The following is a 24,788-nucleotide window of genomic DNA, read 5'->3' as shown; positions in this document are numbered from 1 at the left end:
ACAAACCAAAGTCATGACCGACCAAGGCCAATCCAATCCAACAAATCACAATTGGCACACAGGTATTTTGAAATTGTATTGGGTGATCCATGGTGATTCCTTTCCCTACTGGAGATGGGGGGGATTGATTCAGTTACGTTTCGTGATTCTTTTGTGTTGATTCATGTATCACCCAACTGAACCCAAAATAGATTTTTTTAAAAACAATTTTTACATTTATAACAGACATAAACCGTTCGATCGGCCAGGGACCAGAATTGTGTGGTTTTCAATTTGACCGGTGATCAGCTTCAGATATAAATGGTTCTGTGCAGAAGTCTCCTAGTGCAACATAAAGACATTACATTACTTAAAAAAAATCATGCAATGGTAATGGCCTCCAATCTGCCTTTTTTCTAAGATTTAGACTCAAACCCACTCCTTAAACACGTCTCAAAACAACGCGAGTACAAGTTAGTCGAAACTCGATGGGTTGGAAGCCCCGCTTGTCCACGTTAGAAGGCGCACTTTAGACTATAGAGGCATTAAAATTTCACCATTTCTTTATAGTACATTTTTTCATTATGTATGGTAAGAAGTATGTTAGAAATAATTACAGCAGATGACGAGATACTTGCTTTCTTCGTAAAAAGAAAATAATTTATTTTGAAGTTAAATAAGTGAGAAAACTAATGTTGTAAATAACAGACTGCATTTAATTAGATTAAACGCGATAAAGGTTGCTTAATGCATTAATAAATTAAATCCTTAATATGCATAATATATTCAATTAAATAGTATTTTTATAGCGCTTTTAACAATAAAATATATAATCTTTTGATTGTGTAAAATTGCTTTGTGACAATGACGATTGATAAAATATATATATATACCACCACTTAACATCAGTTTATTATTGTAAAATCTAAAAGCACAATGTGTTTAAATCTATGAGTTTTGGATCAATATCAAACTAAAAGACAATTTTTTCCCCCTCACTAGTGTATGAAACTGTATGACCAAAACATCAACTGGCCTTTAACTTGGGCAGGGTTATTTTCTTTCAGTGAAGATGTTAAAATGAAAAAATAAAAAGCTCCAAGTGTCTGGTTGGTGTCTGAACTGACCAGCTATAAGCAGGGAATCCATGCGTGCAGGAGGCTGAGGAGGCTTGAACAGCTTGCTGATGTCTTCTTCAGGAAGAGGAGGCTCACCTCGACTCTGCCTCTGAGCGTTCTCCTGTTGACGCCTCTGGACGTACTGGAGAGAAAAGAAAAATAAACAGAAAGAGGAAAACAATCTGTTAATATGACCTTGATATTCGGAGATCCTGCCATGTTAATGCCAGATGGTCTGAGCTGATTCGATTGTCTTCCAATGAAACCAAAAACGTAAGGGTGAATCTTTCAAACCGCAAGTAGTGCGTGACAGAAAGAAGGGGCGAGAAGGCTCTGTCAGAAGGCAGGACAGGATGACGAGTGGAATAAAAGGCTGTAGGAGGGGGGAAAAAAAAAAAAAAAAAAAAGAATAGTGAAGTTGATATATGGTGTGCATCCACCACCTTGGAGGTTTTTTTTATTTTATTTATTTTTTTTCCCTCTAATGTATATACCATACTCTGACTCCACACTTTTCAGAAGTGCAGTTGTGATGTGGTCTGAGGTGTGTGTGCTATAGTTCAGCTCTGTTAGTCACGCAGCCGAAAACCCATGCTTATATATTTACTTAAACACCCCAAGAAATTATGAAATCGCAAAACTTCGAGTATGGACTTTATAACCTTGCAGCAAAAAAAATTGTTTAATAGCTGAATATTTGTGCTTCATAAAACATCAAGTGGAATAAAACTATTCTGATGCATGTTAATTTTTATTCCGATCAAGCGGAAGTCATGGATTGTTCATTTGATTTCCTCAACGTTGAGGAAAAAATATTAAATCCTCATCAACAGAAAAAAAAAAAATTATAATTAGTGCTTTGCTGCTCCTCCTCTGCCTGAATTCTATGAGCAACAGACTTCGCTAATGAGAAACAACATTCATCAAGCTGGTTCCAACTTTTTGGACTAGATCTGCTTTGCAGAATGACACCTTGTCATGGATTTTTTTTTTTTTTTTAGGTTTCCACCAGATATTTTTACTCAGATTGAGAGCCAGACTGTTACCCACGTTGTTGAGTTGATCTGAAGGAAAGCTGTAACGCCCTGCTCTGTGGCAAGACAAATCATCATGCTTTAAAAAAAAAAAAAAAGGCCACAAGCCCAAGTTTCATAGTATACCAGTGCATTGACTGATGACTAAAAAAAAAAAAAAAAAAAAAAAAAATGTACATATAGATGAGTATGGAAATCTTTTTTTGTTGTGCAAGTATCCCAATCATCTCCTCCTTGGCCAACGCAAATCACCATCCAGTGTTGCTTCTCTTTATCCCACTGTGACCTTGTTTTCTTCAGATTAGGTCTCTGTGCTGGTGTTCCCTCATTACAAACGTCGACTCCTGGTCACGCCCATTCGGGTTTTTTCCCCCACCCAAGACATATTGCTTTGAGTTTTCTGTCCTGATGCTCTGACATCTTCCCATATGTTTTCCTTTTATACACTTCCCATTTTGTTTCTTTTAGACACAGCTGACTGGGAACAACCAACATCTTTTGTCACACTCTGCCCTGAATATCCTTCCTGAAGAAGGCTTATAATCCTTTCCACTTTCTTCTTAGCACCATGTTTCCTTTCAACTAGAAAAGATGAAAGAGCTTGTTAAGGTCTTTAAGCACCCTTATAACTTGCAGACTAAATCAGAGTTCCCACTTTTACGTTTCTTTTTGGTATGAATCACTATGAACTCACATTCACTGATGAGTAAAGGGGGATCAGAAGGTTACTACGGTGTCTTGAGGTGATTCGTTGTGATTCGCAGCTTGTCAGCATGGACTACAAGTTTTAGTACATGCTGTCACAGTTCAACCGAGGTCTGTCGTCGTTCCACCATATTTTTCCAAAGACTTATTTGGACATTTGTAGCCATCTAAAGGTAGTGATGATATATAACGTCAATATTCTCTCTCTATCTGTAATGCAACCTTACTAACTGTTCAAAGTAGATTATTATTTGATGCCTTTAGCAATGGTTTTACAGTGTAGCAAGAAAGAAAACTCAACTAAGACCATGGAATTTCTGCTCTTTCTGGTTAAGGATCCTGTCTCCCCAGTCAACAGGTGTGTTCAAAAGTCAACCATCAGCTAGAAAATTCATCAACGCTTACAGTTCTCTGGGATTCTCAAAGGCCAGAAGTACTGGAACATTATCGGAGAAATGTTCAACGATCAACAGTGCCCGTTACAGTGAGACATTTATTGAAGAGCTGAAGACTAAATTTTTGACTAAACACAGAGGACTGATATCTGAGGCCGTCGTGATCTCGCATGACAATACATACACTTCCACCCACACTTGTCGACTTTGCAAAAACTTTGTTCTGAGGTGATAAAGCGTCTCCCCTAAAGTCCTGATTTGTTTGGTACCCTGAAAGCAGCCCTACGAGGACGAAGATTCACTTCTGATGAAAATGCAAAAAAATCATACATGTGCAATTACCCAGGAAGACATTCATACCTTTTCTCCATATCTTTGAGAGCTTTTTATAAAATGCTTTTTAGACTTAATTTATCTTTGAAAAATAAGCAGATTGTGAGAATGGAAGCAACAGATCAATATGTTACATAAATATATAAAATATCACCAGATCAAAGAGCTTTAGATGTAAAAAAAATATCTACCGTATAAGGCCACAATAAAACAAGCATAAACAGCAGTTTTATAAAAAAAAAAAATGTAGACTCACTTTAATCTTATTTAATTCTATACAGAGCACGGGGGAGGCGGGGGGTGGATAAACGCGTCAGTCAGACGAGGAAGATGTGCACGTGTCTCAATCACAAGTAGAGCACAGGGCACTAAAGCTGTTTTGGCTTCATCCTTGAACTTGACACAGATGGCGACTCAATCGATTTCCTTCCAGCGCCGCTTGCTTCACAGACCCAATTTGGAAGGGCTTTGTGTTTTGTGAGCGCTGGCTTTGACTCTTTGCACCGCGAGCGAAACAATGGATACCTCTGAAGGGGACGTTCTGTAACCTTTACTATGCCGAAAGACAGAATTGGGTTGGAAAGCAGGGGTGCAAAGTCAGCGCCAAGCTCTGAGTCAAAAAGGAAAAGAAGAAGAAGGGAAAAAAAAAGGAACTCCTTCTTATCAGCACCAAAGCTAAATGCAGTGCGCCTCTGATGTAACAGGCAGCACAACACTGCCACAGAGTCCTGTGATAAATATTGATTTTTTTTTTTTTTTTTTTTTTAAAGCAGGGCTGGTCTACAGCAGAATGACTTGCGAGAAGATTCCTCCAGCAGACGGAGATGGAGGAAGAAGTAGCTGGAGGGCACCGGGCGGCACGCCAGTCCAACTCAGACAGCAAAAACAATTAGTAAAAAAAAAAACGATGACTGAATCAAACAGCAGGTGGTTTAGTCGGGCCTCGGAAACCTGACATGCAAGAACGTAGGCAGTGAAAACTTCGTTCAGACGTAGTGATTTTTTTTTTTTTTTAAGGATCTGTTTACAGTATGGGAAGGTAAGACATCTCGAAAGGACTGATCTTCCAGGGTTAGAGAGTGTTGTTAAAATTCACAAGCAGTGCATCTCGTTGGGAATATGGCCAAACACCACACACACAGAACTGAATAAATATTTATGATGCGGTTTATGCGGAATACAAGATGTTGGGGCTTCTTGGTAGTACAGACTTAAGCAAATTAGACCAAAATCGAAAACAAAACAAGTAGCTCAGCACTTTTATTTTAGGTCAGCACTGGGGGAAAAAAAACAAAAGAAAAAAAACTAAACAATAGTATTTACTACAAAGGCCAGAATTCAAGGATGTTTCTGTTTGGTTGTAGAACAGATGTCACTCGTAACGTCTTGTCCAAATTAAAAACAGCTCGACAATTCAAACAGTATACGCAAACAAAGTAAAACATAAAAATCAGGATCTAATCTAATCTAATCTGTGAAAGACTAAACATTAATAATTGTGTCTAACGGAGGTAACGAGCAGGTGCAGGAAAGTGTTTAGAAATCGAAAGGATGCGTGTTACCTGATGTTTCTGCTGCTGCTGTTTGCTCAGGCTCCGGCTGTAGTTGTTGTACTTGCTGATGTCTTGGCACATGTCGTCCACTCTGTCCATCAGCATCTGCAGGCTTTTCTCGAGATGAGAGCTGGAGCAAAAAGAAAAGCCAGAGCACACCGAGTTCATTCATGCTGTAAGGCTTTTCCCAGAAAAACAGCAAATATTTACCGAAGACTTACTTTTAAAATCGATACAAAAATCACTTCGGGTTTGTGAGGGGGGAAAGTTTGGAGTCAGACAGACGGGCATATTTTTAGACTACAGTTGTACGTGATTTTTTTTAGGAAAAAACCCCAGACAGCAACAAACACAAACACGAAACATGTAAAGGGCCTTTAACAAGCTGCCAGAATGGGTTCAACGTGTCTTCATGTTCAAATACAGTGAGAGATTTACATACAGTCATTATGACCATCAGTGTCACGGCAACATTGGACTCAAAGTCTTTGAACTGGTCTTTTGCAAGGGTAGAACGATTGTACAACATATGCATCATTAATAAAAGAAAACCCCGAGAAATCTGAGCACAGTGATTAATTTATTTTGGGGTTTTTGAATCAATGATACAGGTTTAACAGTCTTTGTCTACTTGAATTATGGTGGTGCTGAAAGTCGAGAAATGTCCATAATTTGCCAAGCCCAAGAACTTTCACCTTCCTGTTAGTGATCATGATTCGTTAAAACTTGTCACTCATCAAAAGTGACTAAGAGACCATGCAATTGGGAAACTCCAGGGAGCTCAGTACAGCTCTGAGAAATAACAGGAATGTCTCCCGAGACCAATTTTAAACAACTGCAGATACCAAGATCAGTCCAAACGATTGTTCACAAGCGTAGCCGCTTTGCCAACTGTCTAAACTGTCACTCTCAGCTGAAAACAACATACAAACCATCAACACACAGGCCTGTTATAAACTGGAAGCTGCTGGAATACCAGTATCACAGTCTACACTTAAGCAAGTTTAACATGGACTGAAAAGGCTGCTGTCCAAGAGACGGAGAGAAGCACCATCTTCAAAACACAACAACTTCAAACTCGACTAAGGTTTGTAGTCGTCCAAACTGGAGGAAAGATTAGACTATGGGTGTTTGAAGGAATAATCACCAAGAACGATGGACCTTATCCTGAGCATGGTGGTGGTAGCATGATGTTTTGAGTTCAGAAGTTAAATCAGCTAGACTGTTAAAACTTTGACTAAACTGTGTTTTTTATATATTTATATTTATATACATACATATACACACATATATACATACATACACTTGTGGTTTTCTTTTTGTGAAGATGTATTTTGTACAAGTTTTTAAACGGCGCAACATTTCCAGTCCTTACAGTAATGGTTTAGCAGACCCATAAACTCTCAAACGCGAGTAAAGCCAGTTCACAGGATGCTACATAGCCAATGCAATCTGTGCAAAACTGTTTTTTTTTTTTGTGTTATTTTTTTTTTCTAAATGTTTTTCTAGTTTTAAAATGTCGCCCCTTAGCATTGCTGGTATCAAAGTCAACAAATAAGATTAAGATAATGTGTTTAACTTAAAATCTAAAGATAACATCACATTTATGGCAGAAGCCCTTATCCAGAGTGACTTAAATGTTCATCTCATTAAACATCTGAGCAGTTGAGGGTTAAGCGCCTTGCTCAAGGGCCCAACAGTGGCAACTTGGTGGGGTTTAAACCAATGCATGAACCACAGACCCCAATATAGAAAAACAAATACATAAATATAGATAACCACAAAACCAATATAGATTTTAAAAAATGTGGGGGGTTCCACAAATATTCCATAATATTTGAGATTGGGTCAAATCTCAAGGCTCTTCCCTGTAAGTGGACCTGATCCTGATCTGTTCCAACAAAATACCCCACACTGTACTTTTTTTAATTTAGTTTGTCATGTGTCCGTAGCTGTACCAGAGATATCTTCTTTTGGGCTTCGTCCAATTTCAGGTTCTTAATCTGATTTTTCATCTTAAAGCTACTTACACAATACATAAACCAAGATCCATCCAAAGTCAATATTAAAACCAGAAACCGAGGCAACGTTTTCTCTATACTGCTTTAAGTACTCAATTTGTAGCCTTCACATTCTGAAAAACCAATAGCTTATGTCTGCATAAAATATAACGTGCCAAACATGATTTCAAGTCATTGATATTTACTGTTGTGTGATGTATTTTCTTGTCACTGTTACTCCCTCATCATTAAGTAAATCCGATGAGGCAATCGAATACTTTCCTAGGTCGGACGACAGACGAGCAAGTTCCTGCCAAAACCCGCAAAACTGTTCTGTGATGACACTGGAGATCATGAAGCAAGCGCGCTTCCAAATTTTCTAGGCAAACTTTATTTCAGATTATGGAAGAATTTTTTTTTTGGGGGGGGGGGGGGTTAGCATTAGAATGAAAACCACAAATCATTCTTTTCTGAATGTTGTTTCATGTTCAGTCAGTGTTATGTCAAAAAGAAAACACTTGGATATTAGAAATTCCATACCATCAAGGCAGCTCTGAATTTTCCAGAGAGTATAAATCTTCGCATTAAAGCATACGTTATTAACTACTCGGATACATCAATATGGTGGAGTTCATTAAGAAACAAATAAATGATTCATCACATCCGGAGAAAGGAGGGAAATATATATCACTCGAAAACCTGCATGTTTCATGCGATATTCAAATCCTCTACGCCGCTGCTATGCCTGGTGTCGAAGATCAAAGTCAAAAAGTGAAAGGATAACGGTGTGGGATACTTTTAAATTCCTTCTAAACTCCATGCCTAGCCTTTTTATTTCTAGTATAGCATTAATCTACATTAGCAGCCAATTAGTTACAACAGCAAGTTCCATTAATCTCCCAGGAAAATTCCTTAAATCTGCTGGGAAGACAGATGAGACACAACCTGGAGCTGAGGAAAAAGTTTAACTCATTCACTTTCTCACACATGCTGTACACTCTTTATACCATCAACAAGAGAAGAGTAACGAGTTAAAGAAATTGAACATGTTTTAGGGATTGCGTTCAACAATAGCGATCATTGAATCAACAGTTGAAGACACTGTATTATTGATGTATTAATACGTGTCTAAATACTAGGGACGTCCAATACCTAGTCCGCTATCTGTGTATTCTGTTATGTATTTGTTTTTTCAAGATGAGACAATACAAAAAGTCATGAGCAAGAGGTTTTTGGAGCAGGTAGATGAAGCATATAAAGCTCATTAAACATTTCCAATAACGTTCGGTACAACTTCATTAAATGTCTTGACAGACAACTGATATAAAGCAAGTCATGGATTAGGCCTTCATTTATTTAGAAATTTTCCCGCTGTGAGGTGGCTCGTTGGTTAAGGTGTTGGACTGCTGACCAGGAGATCCCCGGTTCAAGCCCCATTGCCACTGTTGCTACAGGTTGCAACTGTTGGACCCTTGAACAAGGCCCTGGAGATGTGAAGCCACAGTGTTGACCACTACACCCCTGTGCCACCAGAAGCCGTAGCCTTGGTTGAATCTGCATAGAAAATCTGTAAATAAATATGAACTGTGGAGAAAAATAATAATAATAATAATAATAAGATACTACTTAACAGCCAAAACAAAAGTAGCAGTAGATAAGTAGAATAAGGTGAAATAAAGGTGATAGACTGATGCATATTAATAAATTTAACTTAAAAAGTGAGTTGTGCAGTATGTAAACGAGTTGTGGTTATAGCAGATAAATTAAATAGTTAACTCAAAGTCCATGTATTGAGTCCAATTACAACAGTCAAATATTGACATTAGGCAGAAGAGACCTTTCCATTAAGGTATGCATTGGGAAAGAAAGGAAAAGAATTGTTTTGGGGGGGGAACAAAACAGAAAACTAAGCTAATAGGACACCTGGTGTTCCAAGCAATAAAATAATTCAGGCTCATCCACAGAAGATGATTTGGCAGTTCAGATGACTGTGTTCATGTTGAAAACACAAAGCGATACTCAAAGGTGTTCGATCATACCTCCGCTTGGCATTGAATCTAAATTTACTTTATTTAATTTAAAATTTACTTTTGAAAAGAGCCAGCCAATGAAAAATGCATGTAAACTTGGATGCTGGACATGAGAGAAAAAAAAGAGGATATTTTCCCCTTTAACTACCCCTACCCAGCAAATTACAGAGTTTGCTGGCTCTGCAGGTTTGGCAGGAAAGTAAGCAAGTGCGTGTATGTGTGTTGGTGTGTGTACGTGTGTGTGGCCCTGGAAGGAGTTTTTAATGTTTCTGAAGAGGCTTTCTGTCGTGGTGTGCCAGCTCTGATGAATGAGGGCAGAGATCCCAATATGACCTCCATCTTTTCCCATGCACCTCATTATTCAGCCTCCAATGAGCTCAGAATTCTTTCTCCCACACTAGCCGGATTACACACACCCACGTACACACATTGTCCTACGGTACACGGTCTCTGTAATTGAAAAAAATTTGTCACGTATATTTGCGTGGGCACAAACACACATTCAACATCGCTTATAAATCTCACAGAATAAACAAAAATATAAAAAAATTTTTTTTTAAAAAAATGCATGCGGCGCTCGCGTTCGAATCAACAGCGCTCGCGTTCTATCAGCTCCAACCGGCAAATTTTCTAATTGTGAATGAAATAAAAATGGAAAAGAAAGAAAGAAAAAAAAAAAAAGGAGGGCGGCGCCATCCTCTTTCTTTACCGTAACTGAGGCCGTTTGGTGACGCAGTTGGATCTGCAGAAGGTCTGACTAAGGAACACGGTGTCCCAATAAAGGGCTGCCACAGGAAAAAGGTGACTCAGTCAGACAAACTGCCTTATTTTAACATTCGACTTGGTGGAAGGTTTGGATCATCCCATGGCATGTTGGCAGGCTGATTTCTGTAATCCTTTGTTTTTATTTCATTTCCCCCCTCCCCCCCCAAGTTAAAAGGTTTCTTAAGTTCAGAGGTAAGAGTTCGGTATAAGAACAGGTATCAAAATTGGATGATTTAGCCAGAGTAATACTGTAACTTGCGAGTGGAAATGCCACAAAGATAGTAGTAATACAAGTGGCAAACTCATCAGGATCTGTGACCACACTACAGTGGTGTAACGATACACAAAAGTCATGGTCTGGTATGCATCCTGGGTCCGGTAGCTTTTCGGTACAGTGAAGTGAAAACATGACATTTTTATTCGTTACGGATTTAACTTGCCCATAATTTCCAAACACATTCGGGAATACACATGACGCATACCTACGTCTAGGTATCCACATGTGAGAATAGTTACAGCACTAGAAAAAAAAAAAAAAATAGTACAAACGATGGATCTTTTACATAAAGGGATATCTAAATTAGATTAGATTCAACTTTGTCATTGCACATAGTTACAAGGCAACGAAATGCAGTTAGCATCTAACCAGAAATGTAAGTTAGCAGTGGGGTATAAACATATATACAGATCTATATATATATATATATATATACACACTATACATAAATTAATAAATAAAAATAAAGGCTATGTATGAATTACAGAAGAATATACAGTATGTATATATTTAAATGAATATACAGTGTAAAGTGAGCAGAGATGGATGAATTAATTGACTAAATAAGTGTAGATATAGAGATATGTCTAAATATAAGTATATGGAATAAAGATATACAGAAACTATATATGGTTGAATTTACAGGATGTGCAATAATATAAAAATATATACGAATAAATATGAATAACTCAACTACCATGGGTGTAAGATATGGACAATCTCGTTTATGCAGTATGTACAGTGTGATACAAATACATGTACCATGCACATGTACCATGTTAGTGTGTGCATTAATTAGGAGGTGGTCGTCATCCTTGTAGTCCACACAGGATTAAAATCGTTGAACCAAACATCAGACAACTGCAATTAAGGTAATAGATTCTTCTAGAGCTGTGGGTTGCGCATCCACAGACCGTACTTGTTTGTCTGGAGAAATCCATAGATCCAAGGATCTGGGAGATCTGGAGGACTGATGATCAACAACCTTGAGCTCTTTGTCAGGCTGTGGTGCACTGGGTGTTTCGATGTCTATCGTGGCCAGCATTCAATTTTTCCCAGCAATACTGACTTTTCTGTGGAGTCAGACAGGACAGACTGCCCTTTGGTCCCCCACAGGCAAAGATGAGCCTCGGGTTCCCATTATCCTGTCATGCATATATAGATATCTATACATCACTTTTAAAAAGTGACTTATAATTGATAGTTATTTACTTCACCTGGTGTTTATGTGATGGCTGATCGGTATATATACGCAAGTGCTAGTTTTAGATCATCAACATATGCATTTGTTAAATCTAAAATGTCGATTAAATAGTTCGCTAAGACGACATTAACATGGCGACGTCCCACTTAGTCTGTTGAACATGGCTAAATCTAAAATGATGCAATTCCGCCCAGCTAATTAATTAGAGAATTGAATGTTAAGTTTATTTTATCTGACTTTTCACAACTGCACAAAAAACTGTATAAGTCCAGGTAAGAAAAGTGCTGCCTCTTTACCTTGGCTTGTTATTCTCAGCATAAAATGTTTATGCGCATTTATAGCATTCAGGAATGTTTTAACTTAAAAATGAAAAAGCACAATCCTAATTAGAAAGATTTGACGATCTCATTATATGACTTAACTGAGAAAATCACTTAGCTAGACTGTATTCATTCACTTTCACAACACACACCAAACTGAACACCCTATTCACAAATGAATGGTATAAACATGCACAGTGCTACATCTTTTGCAGCCACATTGGTTAAAATATCATAATTAAGTGGCAGAGATAATAAATCTGATTACTAATTGGCCAATAGACATGTTAAAGTAACCAGTAAACTGGTGATAATCACAGGTTTAATCACGATTGTGCCCCCACCACCCAAAAAAAAAAAAAGAATATTTATAGACAGTTTGCAAGCAGTCACTTGTTGAGAGCAAATTAAACAAATGGGTTTCTGGTTTATTTCCCAGAAGAAATTTGCCATTCAACTGGCAGAATGCATCTTAGATTTCATCTATTTCATAATTTTTTTCATTTTTTTGTCAATGCATTGCACAATGTTAACCTCAGGATGTCAGGACATGTTAGCCTGTATGGCCTAGCATAACTAACCTAGAAGCAAAATCTGCCAAAACCCATGAGGTATACATTAGCAGAACGAAGGGCCAACAACTCAGACAAGCACTCAGAAAACTAGGTGCTTGTTGTTTGTGGCAGCAGTTCGTCCGTGGCAAACGATTACTGTGTAAGCTTTTACAAGATACAGAAAGAGAGATGACCACCCAGTCCAAGCTGAACTCGCTCTGTAATGAGAAAAAATACATAAAAAAAAAAATAAATAAAAATACACTGCTCAGAGCACTGGTGGAGCGAAAGGGGGGCAACTTCAAACGAAACAAAGGGCAAACAAACAATTTACAAGAGCGGCAATGTTGTGCAAGCAAGTGGGGTTGAATTTATTTAAGCCTGACTATTTGAAGCCTGCCGGACGAACGGAGGCAGCATCGGAACTTGGTCTGCTTTTTTTTTTTTTCTTTTTTAAATCTAAGCCGCATGTTTGACCCCTTGGTTAGGGGATAAGACCGTCTGAGCTAGCGGGCCATGATAGATTAGTGGTTTAGGAAAGGGATGTGATGCGACCAGACGAAGATCTAACTCTGATTCCACCACAACACAGAGAAAGAAGACAGTCGTGCGGTTCGGGTGCGCGAGCCAAGTTGATTTTCGCATGAGGTAAGAGGCTATACACCATCATTTAAAAAAAATTACAGGAGGTTGAACATGGTGTGTGGGAGGTTCTGCAAAATATACGTCTGGTTCCTGTAATGGTGACGCTTGTACACGCCAGCTATGAGACGCTTAGCTGGAAAGGCACTATGAGAGCGGCCGAATTATAATCGGACTGGTTTAAGTTTAAGAAGTGGAAGGCGGGATGGACTACACGAGGAGAGTGGCAGGCCCCTCCAAATGCCCCATTTTTATTTATTAATTTTTTTTCAGCCAAGCCAAAACTTGGATTCTCCCAGCACCACCCGATCCCTCCCCTCCTCCTCCACACACTGTAAAACTCATAATTCTTTTTTTCACTCCACGCAGGAAAAAAAAAAGGAATTCAATTTAGCCTCACAGATGAAGAGAGCTGATTTGATGTGAACCCTCTGGGAAGAAGGAAGGAGGGTTAGAGAGGAAGGCAGGGGAGAAAAGCAAAAAAAAAAAAAAAGAGAAAGACAGGGAGGTATTGTACTAGCTATGCTGCAGTGGTCCAGTGTTTGCTTTAGTTTCTACGGAAACAGCAGACTGCAAAGAGATAACTTAAACAGATGTGGAGAGAGCGAGAGAGAGACGGAGAAAAGAGAATGCCAGAGCGAAAGCCGCTGATAAATCTGCCATGCCTGCACGCTTTTTTAGTATTCCAGTCATTAAAAGAGGGGGAAGAGGGAACACTGCTAAAGATAGAAAAATGGAGACAGAAACAAAAGCAGGAGTGCCCATACGCCTTGATAGATAAAGTCATTTAAAGTAATGCAAGGCTTGAGCTTATACCTACACTTCTGTATTTTACATAGAAATATGCATGTTGGAATGTTTATTTTACATGCAAATCTAAAGGAGCTGAACCAGCAGGTAGATAATACCCGACCTTACAATGCTTAATTCCCATCATTTTAATAAATTCGTCACCAATTCATCTGGCAATTAGACTTAATAAAAAAAATAAATTTAAAAAAAAAGACATCACTTTTGAGGCTGTGTATATGTATGCATGGGTGAGTTTCGCTGTGCTCCCCCCGCAACCCTCATACACAACCTCCTTAGAGAAGGGCAAGTAATGGGCAGTGTATTCTTTCAAGTGCTAAACAGAGCTGCCTGGGCTCTGCCTTTTATCTGAGACAAAACCTTTGACGGGTCCGAATTAGGAGAGACAAATTAAAAAGATAAAATTCCCTTTCTAGTCTACTGGGAGAGAGACCTTCAAATCCACTAGGACTTTTGACAAAGCAAAACAAAAAAAGATAAATAAAATAAAAATAAAAAAAAAAGAAATAAAAGTGACTTAAAAAAAGAAAAGAAAAAATACTCAACATGGCTGCACAGAACGTAATTAATATAATTAAAATGCTAAGTGGAAACCAAAAACCTTCCATGAGGGCATTGCTTAAAAAAATAGATAAAAAATAAAATAAGCGGATGAACAATATGCGGTATCTGATTTATCAGCAGGTCTGTCGGGACGTTTCCATTCAACTCGAAAGAGGAATAAGAGAATAAATGAGTAGATTTATCTATTTAAAAATATAAATTCTGAATTTATTATTATGAAACCAATCACTCACTTCAACAGTGTACAGTTTAAGCAGATTGGGATTTTGTTTTTTTTAAATTAGACAGAAAAAGAAACTAAACAATATAACAAATCATTGTCTACACACTCAATAAATCAGTGAAGAGTATATTTTACCTTTTTGTTTCTTTTGTCACTTGATACTATGAAAGAGGTTTTTATTATCCTGAGCATGGTCAGAATGTATCAGCCAAATCAACACTCATCTAAACAGCCACTTTACAAAAAATTTAAGTATCATGACTAATGATGGAAAAAAAAAAAAAAAAGTGTAAATCAGTGTGATTCGGCGGTTTTACACACTAGATATAAATACAAAGTAACCAATAAAAAAATATAACATAATATAAATAAAACAAAATTGGGAAGTGACCATTAATGCTCTCAAAAAATAAGACTTGTATTAAAATGGAGAGCAAACTATTTGTCTCCTCTTTCTTTGATAATCCATAACCAGATCATTAACCAAACACTGGTCATACAATGGGAACAATCATGCTACACCAATCTACACTTATCCCACTGTTTCACTAGTGCTTGGACACCATCAAGGTTGAATTCCTTTAATGGCCCAAACTTGTGGAAATGGTTTCCAGCGAGGTCAGGATTTTACTGGGGATGTGGCAATAACTGCAAGTCGAGTTCCTGTAATGTGCAAGTGGTGTTGGTGAATAATTGTGTGTACAGTTCACACAGATAAATGCGTCTCTTTCACAAGTTACCCATCAATTTTAAGAATCAGGCGTTCCATTCGCTAAATATTCACGAGAACAATGGCAGTGGGCTTCAAACCTCCTCAGTCGGGATTGTCGTTTACAGACGTCTCTAAAACGTGCATCATTCAAATGTTTTACTGCAGCTAAGAGTCTCATCACTTATTGACAATTTCTTAAAGCGCCTTCGCCAGTCTTTTCTCTCCCAGTCTCTGGTAGTAACTTGTGGCGTTTCTTTTAAGTAATCATAAACATGTACGGTAGATAACTTAATATTTCTCCCTGCATCAAGATTTCCTGTTCTGTCTTGCAGTAGCCATTTACCTGATCCTGTCGCCTATTGACAACTCGCATCAAACCTGCCTGAGACTTTTGAAGTTTTTCGTGCCTTGAATACAAAAAGAGCTTGGGTTGAACGCTTTGAGTGACCAGACAGTTAATGAGGAACACGTACATTAATCTCAACACAAGCTTGGAAACTTGCTGACTGACACCATCGGTCTCTGATAGTTCTGCAAGGGTGTACCAGGGGGTTTTACCAACGCATCATTAAAAAAATTTGACATTCTGTTTTGTGGTTACTTGTAAAAGAGACATAGTGACATAACTATAAACATCCTGAATCTCTAAAGTCATACCCTCAGTGATCAACTTCCCATTATTACCAGCTTTAACATTAGACATTTCCTTCCTGCCTGGATGTACACTTACATTAACATTTACATCCAGTGCGACTTAACATTTATCTTATTTATACATTTGAGCAGTTAAGGGCCTTGCCCAAGGGTCCAGCAACGATGACATGGCGGTGCTAGGATTTAAAATCACAACCTTCTGATCAGTAGTTCCTGTTAACTACTACACAATATATCAGTTTTACAGGATCCATATCTCTGTCCTGCTGGTGTCCCTTAAGGCTCGGTAGTACAGCAGCTGCTCACTTTAATATAGCAGTTCTCTTGCTGATGCTATACAGTATATTTTGTGCTTTTCCTTATGCTGATGACACTTAGCCTGCTATAACAAAATAAACAACCCCAGCATGACTAAGCTGCTGTATCTGGAAATAATAACAATAACCTGACTTAGCTGAAGTCATTGATTTATCATTAGTACAGCATGTGTGTCACTTCCTATATGGTTGGATCAACTTTAAAGACAATCAGACTGGCAGTTTAGGAATTAGATCACACTGCCAGCACATCTGAGCTAATAACGGTGCAAGTTAACAGTTCACTTACCTTAGTATATCAACTTTGTGTATGTCACATGGAGATGAGGATGGGCCCCCATATGGTCTGCTTAAAGAGCAGTGATAACTTTACGTGATAACTGAGGAGAATTTCACTTAATACGCTCAAAGATGGCTAAGATTGCGTTGAACAGACTGCACAAACAGCTTTACCATGGTGGCTTATGGTGGCGTTTAAGGACTGAAAGTACCACAAACAGGTTCGTACACATGTCTCCAGTAAACACTTTGTAACCTCAACAATGTGGGCTTTAAACACACAGCCAGAGATTTACCAGCACCTTTAACCTTATAGCACAAATTTATGGTCATGCTATCTGGTACTACCTGAATGAAAATAGTTTCCCTTTTTGATTCTGATTTCTCTCAAGGTCCCTTTCTTCATGTCATCTCAGTGGGTTTTTCCTTGCCACCATCGTTTCTGGGTTGTTCAATAAGGATAAACTTTATTTTTATTTAACTTAGATCCAGAATTTCTATTTCTGCAAAGCTGCTTTGTGACCTTGGACATTATGTGCTATATAAATACAACATAATTAAATTCAATTAAATTGTATAGGGAAGCTCTACTAACTTCTAAAAACACGAAGTTACCATGTTAACACTTCATTTTTCAATCTTAACAGTACCACCCATTTAAATAGTTTATTCCTGTTTTATGCTAGCTTTAAACTTGACGATGTTTGACATTTTCTCAGACTCGATAATTACATTTTAACTCTAAGTTGTAGATAGTTTAAGCTAAAAGTTTCATATGTTCTAGATTTGTATAATTTATTATATTCTTGTTTCATATTCTTTATTTAAATATTTTCTTTATACTCTATTTTTTTATTTATATTCTCATTTCTTTATTATTTAATACTTTTTTTTTTTAGGTCATGGGTGAATTTAAGATGATAAATATTGCTATAGATAAAAGGCCTTATACTACATGGCCAAAAGTAATTTAAAAAACTAAATTGTTTAAAATTTCTGTGTATGCTGGGGAATTGAAGTTTGCTTCCACTGGGACTAACACCAAAAACATGATCCAGTAAATCAATGACGTGGTTTGATTAGGAAAGCACAAATTGGGTCATAAGAAGAGGTTGTTGTCCTTAGCACATGCTGTAAAGTTGATTTTTTACAAAACATTCTGTACATCTTAAACTTTCCCCAATAATTCAGGTTCTTGTTCGACCTCTGGTCATCTTGCGGTCCTTTGCTGATGTTCTTGCGTAATCTAGTAATTGCTAGCACAAACCCAGAATGCATTTGCCTGACCCGAGTTCAGTGTGTTCAATGATAAAGTTCAACGCATCACCATAATGCATCATTCCTTCAACTAGACTTGAAGGACCTGGTTTATAAAGTTTTAAAGGCATATCTAACCTGCTGGAAAGGCTGAGCAGCTCATGCTTCTCCACCACAGTTGACTTCTCCTCCAGCTCCCACAGCAGCACATTGATGAGGTGAGAGTTCTTGATGACAATAGGAACTTCCTCGAACATGCTCTCATAGCCCATATTGGCCTTCTTCAAACTGTAGGGGGGCACACACAAACACCGTTTCTCATTGACAAGCTGTTGTACCGCATTAACACTTGTCTCTAGCACATTGCTTAATGGTTCACACTTCCTGCTCAGAGGCATTGAGGAACAATCTTCTGTCTGTTCTAGGTAAGCAGATCTTCGGAGTGTTCATGGTTACTTTTAAAGTAAATTACTTTTAAAAAGGGGGGGGCTAGTGTCTTGATTGGGCTTAAGGTAATAATAAAGAAAATAGTAAAGAAAAGAAATCCCATGAATAGCAGATAAAACTCCTTGTTAATGGGAGTGGCCAAAAGAGAACAGCCTGTCTGGTGGAGGTTGTGTAATAGTGTGGAAAATGTTTGCTTCGTGTACAGGTAGTCCCCGACTTGCGCACGAGTGCTGTTGCGGGAACACAGTCATATGTCGAATTTGTAAGCCTGTCGTCTTTGCGCCTTTAAATCGCGAGAGAAATCCCGGATGCCATTTTGTCTCAGAGCCGTTTTCCACTGTATTGGACTGTGAACTCTATCACCGTGTTCCTAGACTGATTTAGCCATCGTCTCATTGCTGACCTTTCCAATATGACTAATACTGCACAACTTCATCTCATACTGGAACATGACCTTGAGTTTAAATGTCCTTCACTTGTCTTCTCAGCCTATAAAAGTTTCCTCCCTCACCTTTGGGAAGAGGGAGAAATGCAAGATTCGTGGCATGGAAAAGCACCTAAAAATCTGCATGATGCAATCACATCTAGATAAATCAGGAGCTCTAAGGAATGTTCCCGACAACTTGTGTAATCCAAACCATGTTTTGAGAGCAAAGTGAGGCCCTGCCCGGTATTAGCATTATTATGTGTAATAATCAGTGGGTCATAGAGTCTGTTTGCACTCTCTTTCTCCTTAGATCACTGATACAGATCTCGTTCTCTCAACATGGTGGTCTGGAAGGTGGACCTACATGAGGAGGTTGTCCACACTCATGCTGTCGTGTTTTCAGGCCAAAGCTAATCTGTCCATTATCAAGAGCAATCAAGGTTAAACCTGACACACTCCTGATGAAATAAATGTGTTGGCGAGTCTCCTAGCTATTCAGTTAATAATAATAATAAAAACCCTGAAAGCTTACCGTGATTTCAATTAGAATAAGAGGTACAATATGGGCAAATAAGAAGAAAATAGCAGGGGGATTTGGAATTGGAGTTTAGCATGTATGTGTGTGTGTTGTATTAAAAGTTTATGATTGAAGTCAGCTGTATTTGTGTGTGTGTTGTGTCTGTACGATTGTAGCTGCGTGTATCATACCTTTCAGAGGAAAAGTCTTTTTCTTTGCAAATCTCCATCAGTTTAGGGGTCAGCCTATAGGCCTTAAGGGACAGCGAGCCCTGAGCTGTCTTAACAGGATCTACAAGGGGAAAAAAAAAAAAGGTAAAAATGCACGATAACATTGATGATTTTCTTTTTGCAAACCCAAATATATGCCTCTACCAAATGGTTGAGATGTCCATATGGTAAAAGTGTCGACATTTACATAATTTATTTTTTTTTTAATGTGGTGCCATTAAAAGCATAAAATTCTTCTTCGATCTACTGTATTACTTACTGTATGCTACAAATCCTCTGAAAATGCATACTATTTAATTTAAGACAGACATCTAGTTGTTTAGCCCAGCATAACTTGACTAAGTGTTAGATATGACTCAATCAGGTAAAGTAAAAAATTTTTTTCCAAGACATATATAGTGATGTATAGATTTGTTTGTATTAGGATTTATTGCCACATCAGCTTCTCTACTGATTTATTTAAACTAATATAATGTGTTATAACGTAAGGGATTAAAAGGGTTGTGGAAAAGGTAAATAAAAATACTAATTAAAAAAAAAAAAACATCACATTATAACAATCTTGACCAGAAGAACAAGACTTTACATACAAGGTTCTTTGGGTGCACTTTTGCTAAAAAGTTGTAATTTTTTTCTGGTTTTATTTTGCAGAATGTGCGTGTTTTTTTTTTTTATCTTGTTCTGGTAGAAATTGTTTTATGGTATTAAAACTTGGGCAGGTTTATGGTTAGGGTAGTGGATATATAGATAGATTCAATTCAATTCAGCCACTAGTCATTGTCCCAAAGCAATTTTACAAAATTAAAAGAAAATGACTAAAATCATTTTAAATGTATAATATACCAAAAGGTTGAGCAATTACATTAAAAGGTTAATGGTATTGTTTGGCAAAACCTCCAAATTTTTCCTACAAGGAATCGTTTCTTGTCCACAGCAGATGCAACCAACCATTTGGCAGTTTAGATATCAAGATTATAGCATTTGAGAGGCACCACTGGGCCAAATTTCTTCTCTGAGGTCTTCCACACTCTGGCCAATAGTAATGTTTGAAGGAGGGGAATTTATAAACTAGTCATAGCGTATTAATTCGACTGTCACAAGGCGGACATCCCGTGTCAGAAAGGCTTTATTAGTTTTCCTCTGAGCCTTGCTTGAGCATGCCAGTCACTCGGACGTTTTGACGGGGGGGGTGAAGTAGCATAATTCTATCCTCCTTTACCTGCACCCTGGCAACTCAATTGTCTGACTTCTCTTTGAGTTTCTATTTTAGGAGAGTAGAAAACAAAGGTTGCATTTAACAAAGATGGTAGCAAAAGCAAAAAAAAAAAAAAAAGAAGAAGAAGAGGCGCATTATACAAGTGTCAGGTGTGGTATAATACAAAATAAACTAAAACAGACACTCCACACACACACACTGAGAATGAACTTAGGAACACAGACATAAGCAAAAGCAAGATCTGTGTGCCGAACTTACTGAGGGAAATGCCACAGCCTTAAAACATGCTAGTGTTCTTAGTAGTGTTCTTGTGTGCGCTAGGAATGGACCGATTCTGATATTTTATTGAGCCGATACTAATAACCGTGATTAAAATGTTTTATCCGACAGCTGATGCCAATGTTTTTCATAAAAGGAATGTGACTAATTTTTTATTTATTTATTTTTTAAATCATGAGTGACAGATCAGAGAAATAAATTAATAGTAGAAAAATGAATGGGTAATCAAATTAAAAGTGTTTCAAAATAGTCCTGATCTAGCTCCATCAGCCTTTCCACTGTTTGGTCCCCTGAAAGCAGCCCTATGAGTATAAAGATTTACTTCTGATGAAGAAATGACACCGGTACATTCGTGGCCAGCTGTAAACATTTTCTAATGAGGGAATATGAAAGCTTGATTATGTTGTCCGTGGTCTTTCCTGAAGTTTCTCTTTTTCTACACTGTATAACAATACTGAAGGCGTTTATCTAAAATAATCTCCTTTGAACAGTTGATAGAGATGTATATGCTCTTGTAAAGCTTCATAACGGCTCTAATCTGAGGTGCTGTCTGTTAATTGGTGATTTCTGAGGCTGGCGACTCTAAATGAACTCCGCGGCAGAGGGCAGTTTTGGTCTTGCTTTCCTGGGTTTTTGCAAATGCACTTGACAATACTGTTATCGCAAGGACTGTTCCAGAACTACATGTATGAATGACTGTGTATGTGACAAATAAAATTTGAATTTGAACAGCTGACCTTCATGTCTTAATATAACAACTGACTGTTTCTTGTTGTTACTTAATGCCGTGTGCGTCATTTCATCCTTTTGAAACTTCAGTACTGTTCTGGAATGTAGAGAATAAAACAAAACATTTCACTGGTACTGAGTAATGTGGAGTCAACATCCATGCCTGAGCCTATTGGGCGTTTAATATTCTCATGACCTTCACCTTGTAGAATCAATAATCACCCACTTCGAGCATCAGTCTACGAGAAGCCGTGCAAAAATGGTACAGAGACCAAAGAGAGCCAGTGGGAAAAAAAAGCGAGGGCAGATCTAATCCATGCTCAGGCTTCTAGTATTGATGATGTGGGAAAGCAAAGGCAAAGCAGGCCTTCAGACAATCCGGAGATCATTCACCAGAAATGTGTCAATCAATCAAAGGCAATTACAGTGCAGTAACACCACCACACTGTCCTTACATAAGCCTTCATTTTGTTTTATTAGTTTTAACTAGAGCTGTCAATATTAGCATGTTAACAAATGTGAATAATCTAGAAATTTTAAATGCATTAATGCAAATGAATCCTGTGACCAATTTTGAGCCAAACAGCTTCCCATAATCACAGGGCGGTTACCCGTCTGTGTAACAATGATACGTTTAACACGGATAATAAGATGACTTGGGGAAACATCACCAGATGTGCTGAACGCCAAGTTTCATTATCAAAAATCTTCTAGCTGGAAGTTTGAATAAAAGCAATAGTTGTGTGCTCAAGCTACCTTCAAGAGGAACCATTGTTACAAAAATACACAAAATATAAGAGGTGGGAGTGAATACCAGTTAACCTGAGTATTTTATAATAGCGATTAATCATAAGACTATAACTGATTAGTACGGTCAATCAATTAAAAATTAATCTAGTAAATACAAGCATTTAAAATGTTAAATTAATAGTGATTAATCTCAGACTATGATTAACTAGATACATTTTTAATTGACTGACAGTACTAAATACAAGTAAATCTAAATATTTTAAAAATTGTGATTAATCACAGACTATGACTTTGATTTACTACATAAAAAAAAATAATAAATGATTGACAGCACAAGTTTTATGAAATTAAAAAACAAATTTAAGGCAAAAGGCTTGACCTGATGTGATATAAGGCTGAAGAAAGGTGTTTCATACCTTTTGTGATCTAATATAACATGCTGTTCAATTAAACCTAATAGTGTCTTAAGATGTGAGCCAAGTATGTGTGGGCTAGCATCCTGGATATCTTAATGATTTAATGAAATGTCATTAAAAGGTGAGCTATTCTGACCTACAGAATTACATTTCAGCTCACTCATATCCATGCATATGTTAAATTTAACCTCTAATTTAATTTCCACTGTTTAAAGACTGGAACTCATTTGCCTGTGCTAATAAGAAACATGTTACAGGAAAGAAAAAAAAAAAAAAAAAAAAAAAAAAAACTGTTTTGTAACCAGATGTTAAAGAGGTGGAATAAAAGCGGACTTAAAAAAAGTAAAAAAAAATTATGTTGTATAACGGCTACGACTCAGAAGATCATGCCAGCGCGCACCTCAGTCACGGCACCCGTGGCTGCTCTGAAAGGCCTCATTGTCTGTATGAGGCATGTGGTGGTGCAGGTTCTGGCAGCTGCTAAGTGTCTGATGTAGATTTTGCACCGCAGGCCTGCGTCCTGATAGGGAGCCACATCTGGCATGAGGGGAGTGACTGAGGAAACTTACTGACTGACAGTGAGTTATACTGGGAGGGGCGGATGGTGCCGAGAACACTCGGGGTTTTGTGCGTATGTGTGTCGTTGACCCTCCCTCCATCTCACCCGCTCAATCACAGCTGTAATCAGAGAGCCGGACTGCACTGGGCGCTCAGCTGTGCGAGGGATGTGTGCGTGTGTGTGTGTTGGGGGGGGTGGGGGGGGGGGGAACAGACTTCCATGTCTGCGTGACATGGAAGTCTGTCATAAATGCGGCTCCACGCGTCGCTGCCCCGTCAGCCCCTCCCCCAGACAGACATCGGCGTATAACCACATGGTGCAAAGGACTATACTGGGAACACTCGTACTAGAAGGGGGGGGGGGGGTCGTCCAGTGCGCAGAGCCTTCCAGCATTCCTGAAGGTACACATCAGCACTCCGATAGCAGGCAAAACAAACACAGAGGAGGAAACCCTGTCTAGACAGAATCGCTGCTGGCCAGCTACACACACACACACACACACTGAGCTACTGTTTATCCAAGTGGGGGGGGGCTGCCAAAGAAAGAAAAGGGCTGAAAGACAGGACTGAAAAATAGAGAGAGAGAAGTTAGATAGGTAGATAGACAGATATTGCCTGACAGTAATCAATATCTAAAAATTGTAAACACCTGAAAGAAAGAGAAAAAAATCAAAGAAAGGATAGAAGCTAAAGTGAGAAAAGAGCTATAAGGCATGACTGAGAAATATATATAGTGAGAGAGATGAATAAATTGTGGCAGACAGGACGCAATATCCAAAAACTGTACACACCTGGGAGAAAGAAAAAAAAAAAAAAAAAAAAAAGAGTGAGCAAGTGAGCGAGAGACACAACGAAAGGGAACTTAGGGAACTTGGGGCACAACGCGGGGTACACCCTAGACATGGTGCCAATCTATTGCAGGGTCTTTAAAAAAAAATAAAAAAAGACTTAATACTTATATATTGAAGATGCTTAATTCAAGAGAGAAAGAACAAAAACACAAAAAGAAACACACCTGAGAGAGAGAATAAATAAACAGGGTGTCTTCTGTCCAGCTGGTGCACAGGGACATGGACGAGGCCACGAGAGAACATGAGCAATGAAAAAGTGAGATACACAGGACAGAACCCCAAAGCTGGACAAATCTCATTAGTGCCAGCCAAACTCATTATGAGAGAGAAACAGGCAGATGGATAGAAGAGGGACACTGTACCGTAGATTAGCACCACAGACTCCTCGATGGCGTGCTGGTAGCTGAACTGAGAGTCCAACAGGGCTCGGCTCATGAACGAGCCGAAGACGGTGGACTGGTACCAACCCACGTGCAGATGGTCGATGTTGACGTGACGAAGACTTCTCATCATCTCCATCTGATACTGAACTGTGGAGCAGAACACGCACACACGTACGTTTAGTTAGATGTTCTCAGACTGCATAACTAGCTGCAGTTTCATATTTTTCTTTTGCTTCTTTGACTGCGATGAGAAACACTCA

The 24,788-nt window shown here is 38.3% G+C and overlaps 1 protein-coding gene across 1 annotated transcript in view; it reads right to left on the bottom strand.

Moving 5' to 3' along the window:
• eif3hb (eukaryotic translation initiation factor 3, subunit H, b) overlaps nucleotides 1-24,788 on the bottom strand; it is a 91,201-nt gene that overhangs the window by 3,997 nt on the left and 62,416 nt on the right. The window contains exons 3-7 of the mRNA XM_053492498.1: nucleotides 24,508-24,675; nucleotides 19,308-19,407; nucleotides 17,864-18,013; nucleotides 5,127-5,247; nucleotides 1,107-1,239 (exon numbers count right to left, since the gene is read on the bottom strand). Coding sequence (XP_053348473.1) covers nucleotides 1,107-1,239; nucleotides 5,127-5,247; nucleotides 17,864-18,013; nucleotides 19,308-19,407; nucleotides 24,508-24,675 — 672 coding nt within the window. The remainder of the gene's footprint in view (nucleotides 1-1,106; nucleotides 1,240-5,126; nucleotides 5,248-17,863; nucleotides 18,014-19,307; nucleotides 19,408-24,507; nucleotides 24,676-24,788) is intronic.

This window comes from Clarias gariepinus, chromosome 3 (assembly GCF_024256425.1).
Source record: "Clarias gariepinus isolate MV-2021 ecotype Netherlands chromosome 3, CGAR_prim_01v2, whole genome shotgun sequence".
NCBI classification, from domain to species: domain Eukaryota; kingdom Metazoa; phylum Chordata; class Actinopteri; order Siluriformes; family Clariidae; genus Clarias; species Clarias gariepinus.
Note: the sequence above shows the minus strand (reverse complement) of the source record. Positions and strands in the feature narration are given on the sequence as shown.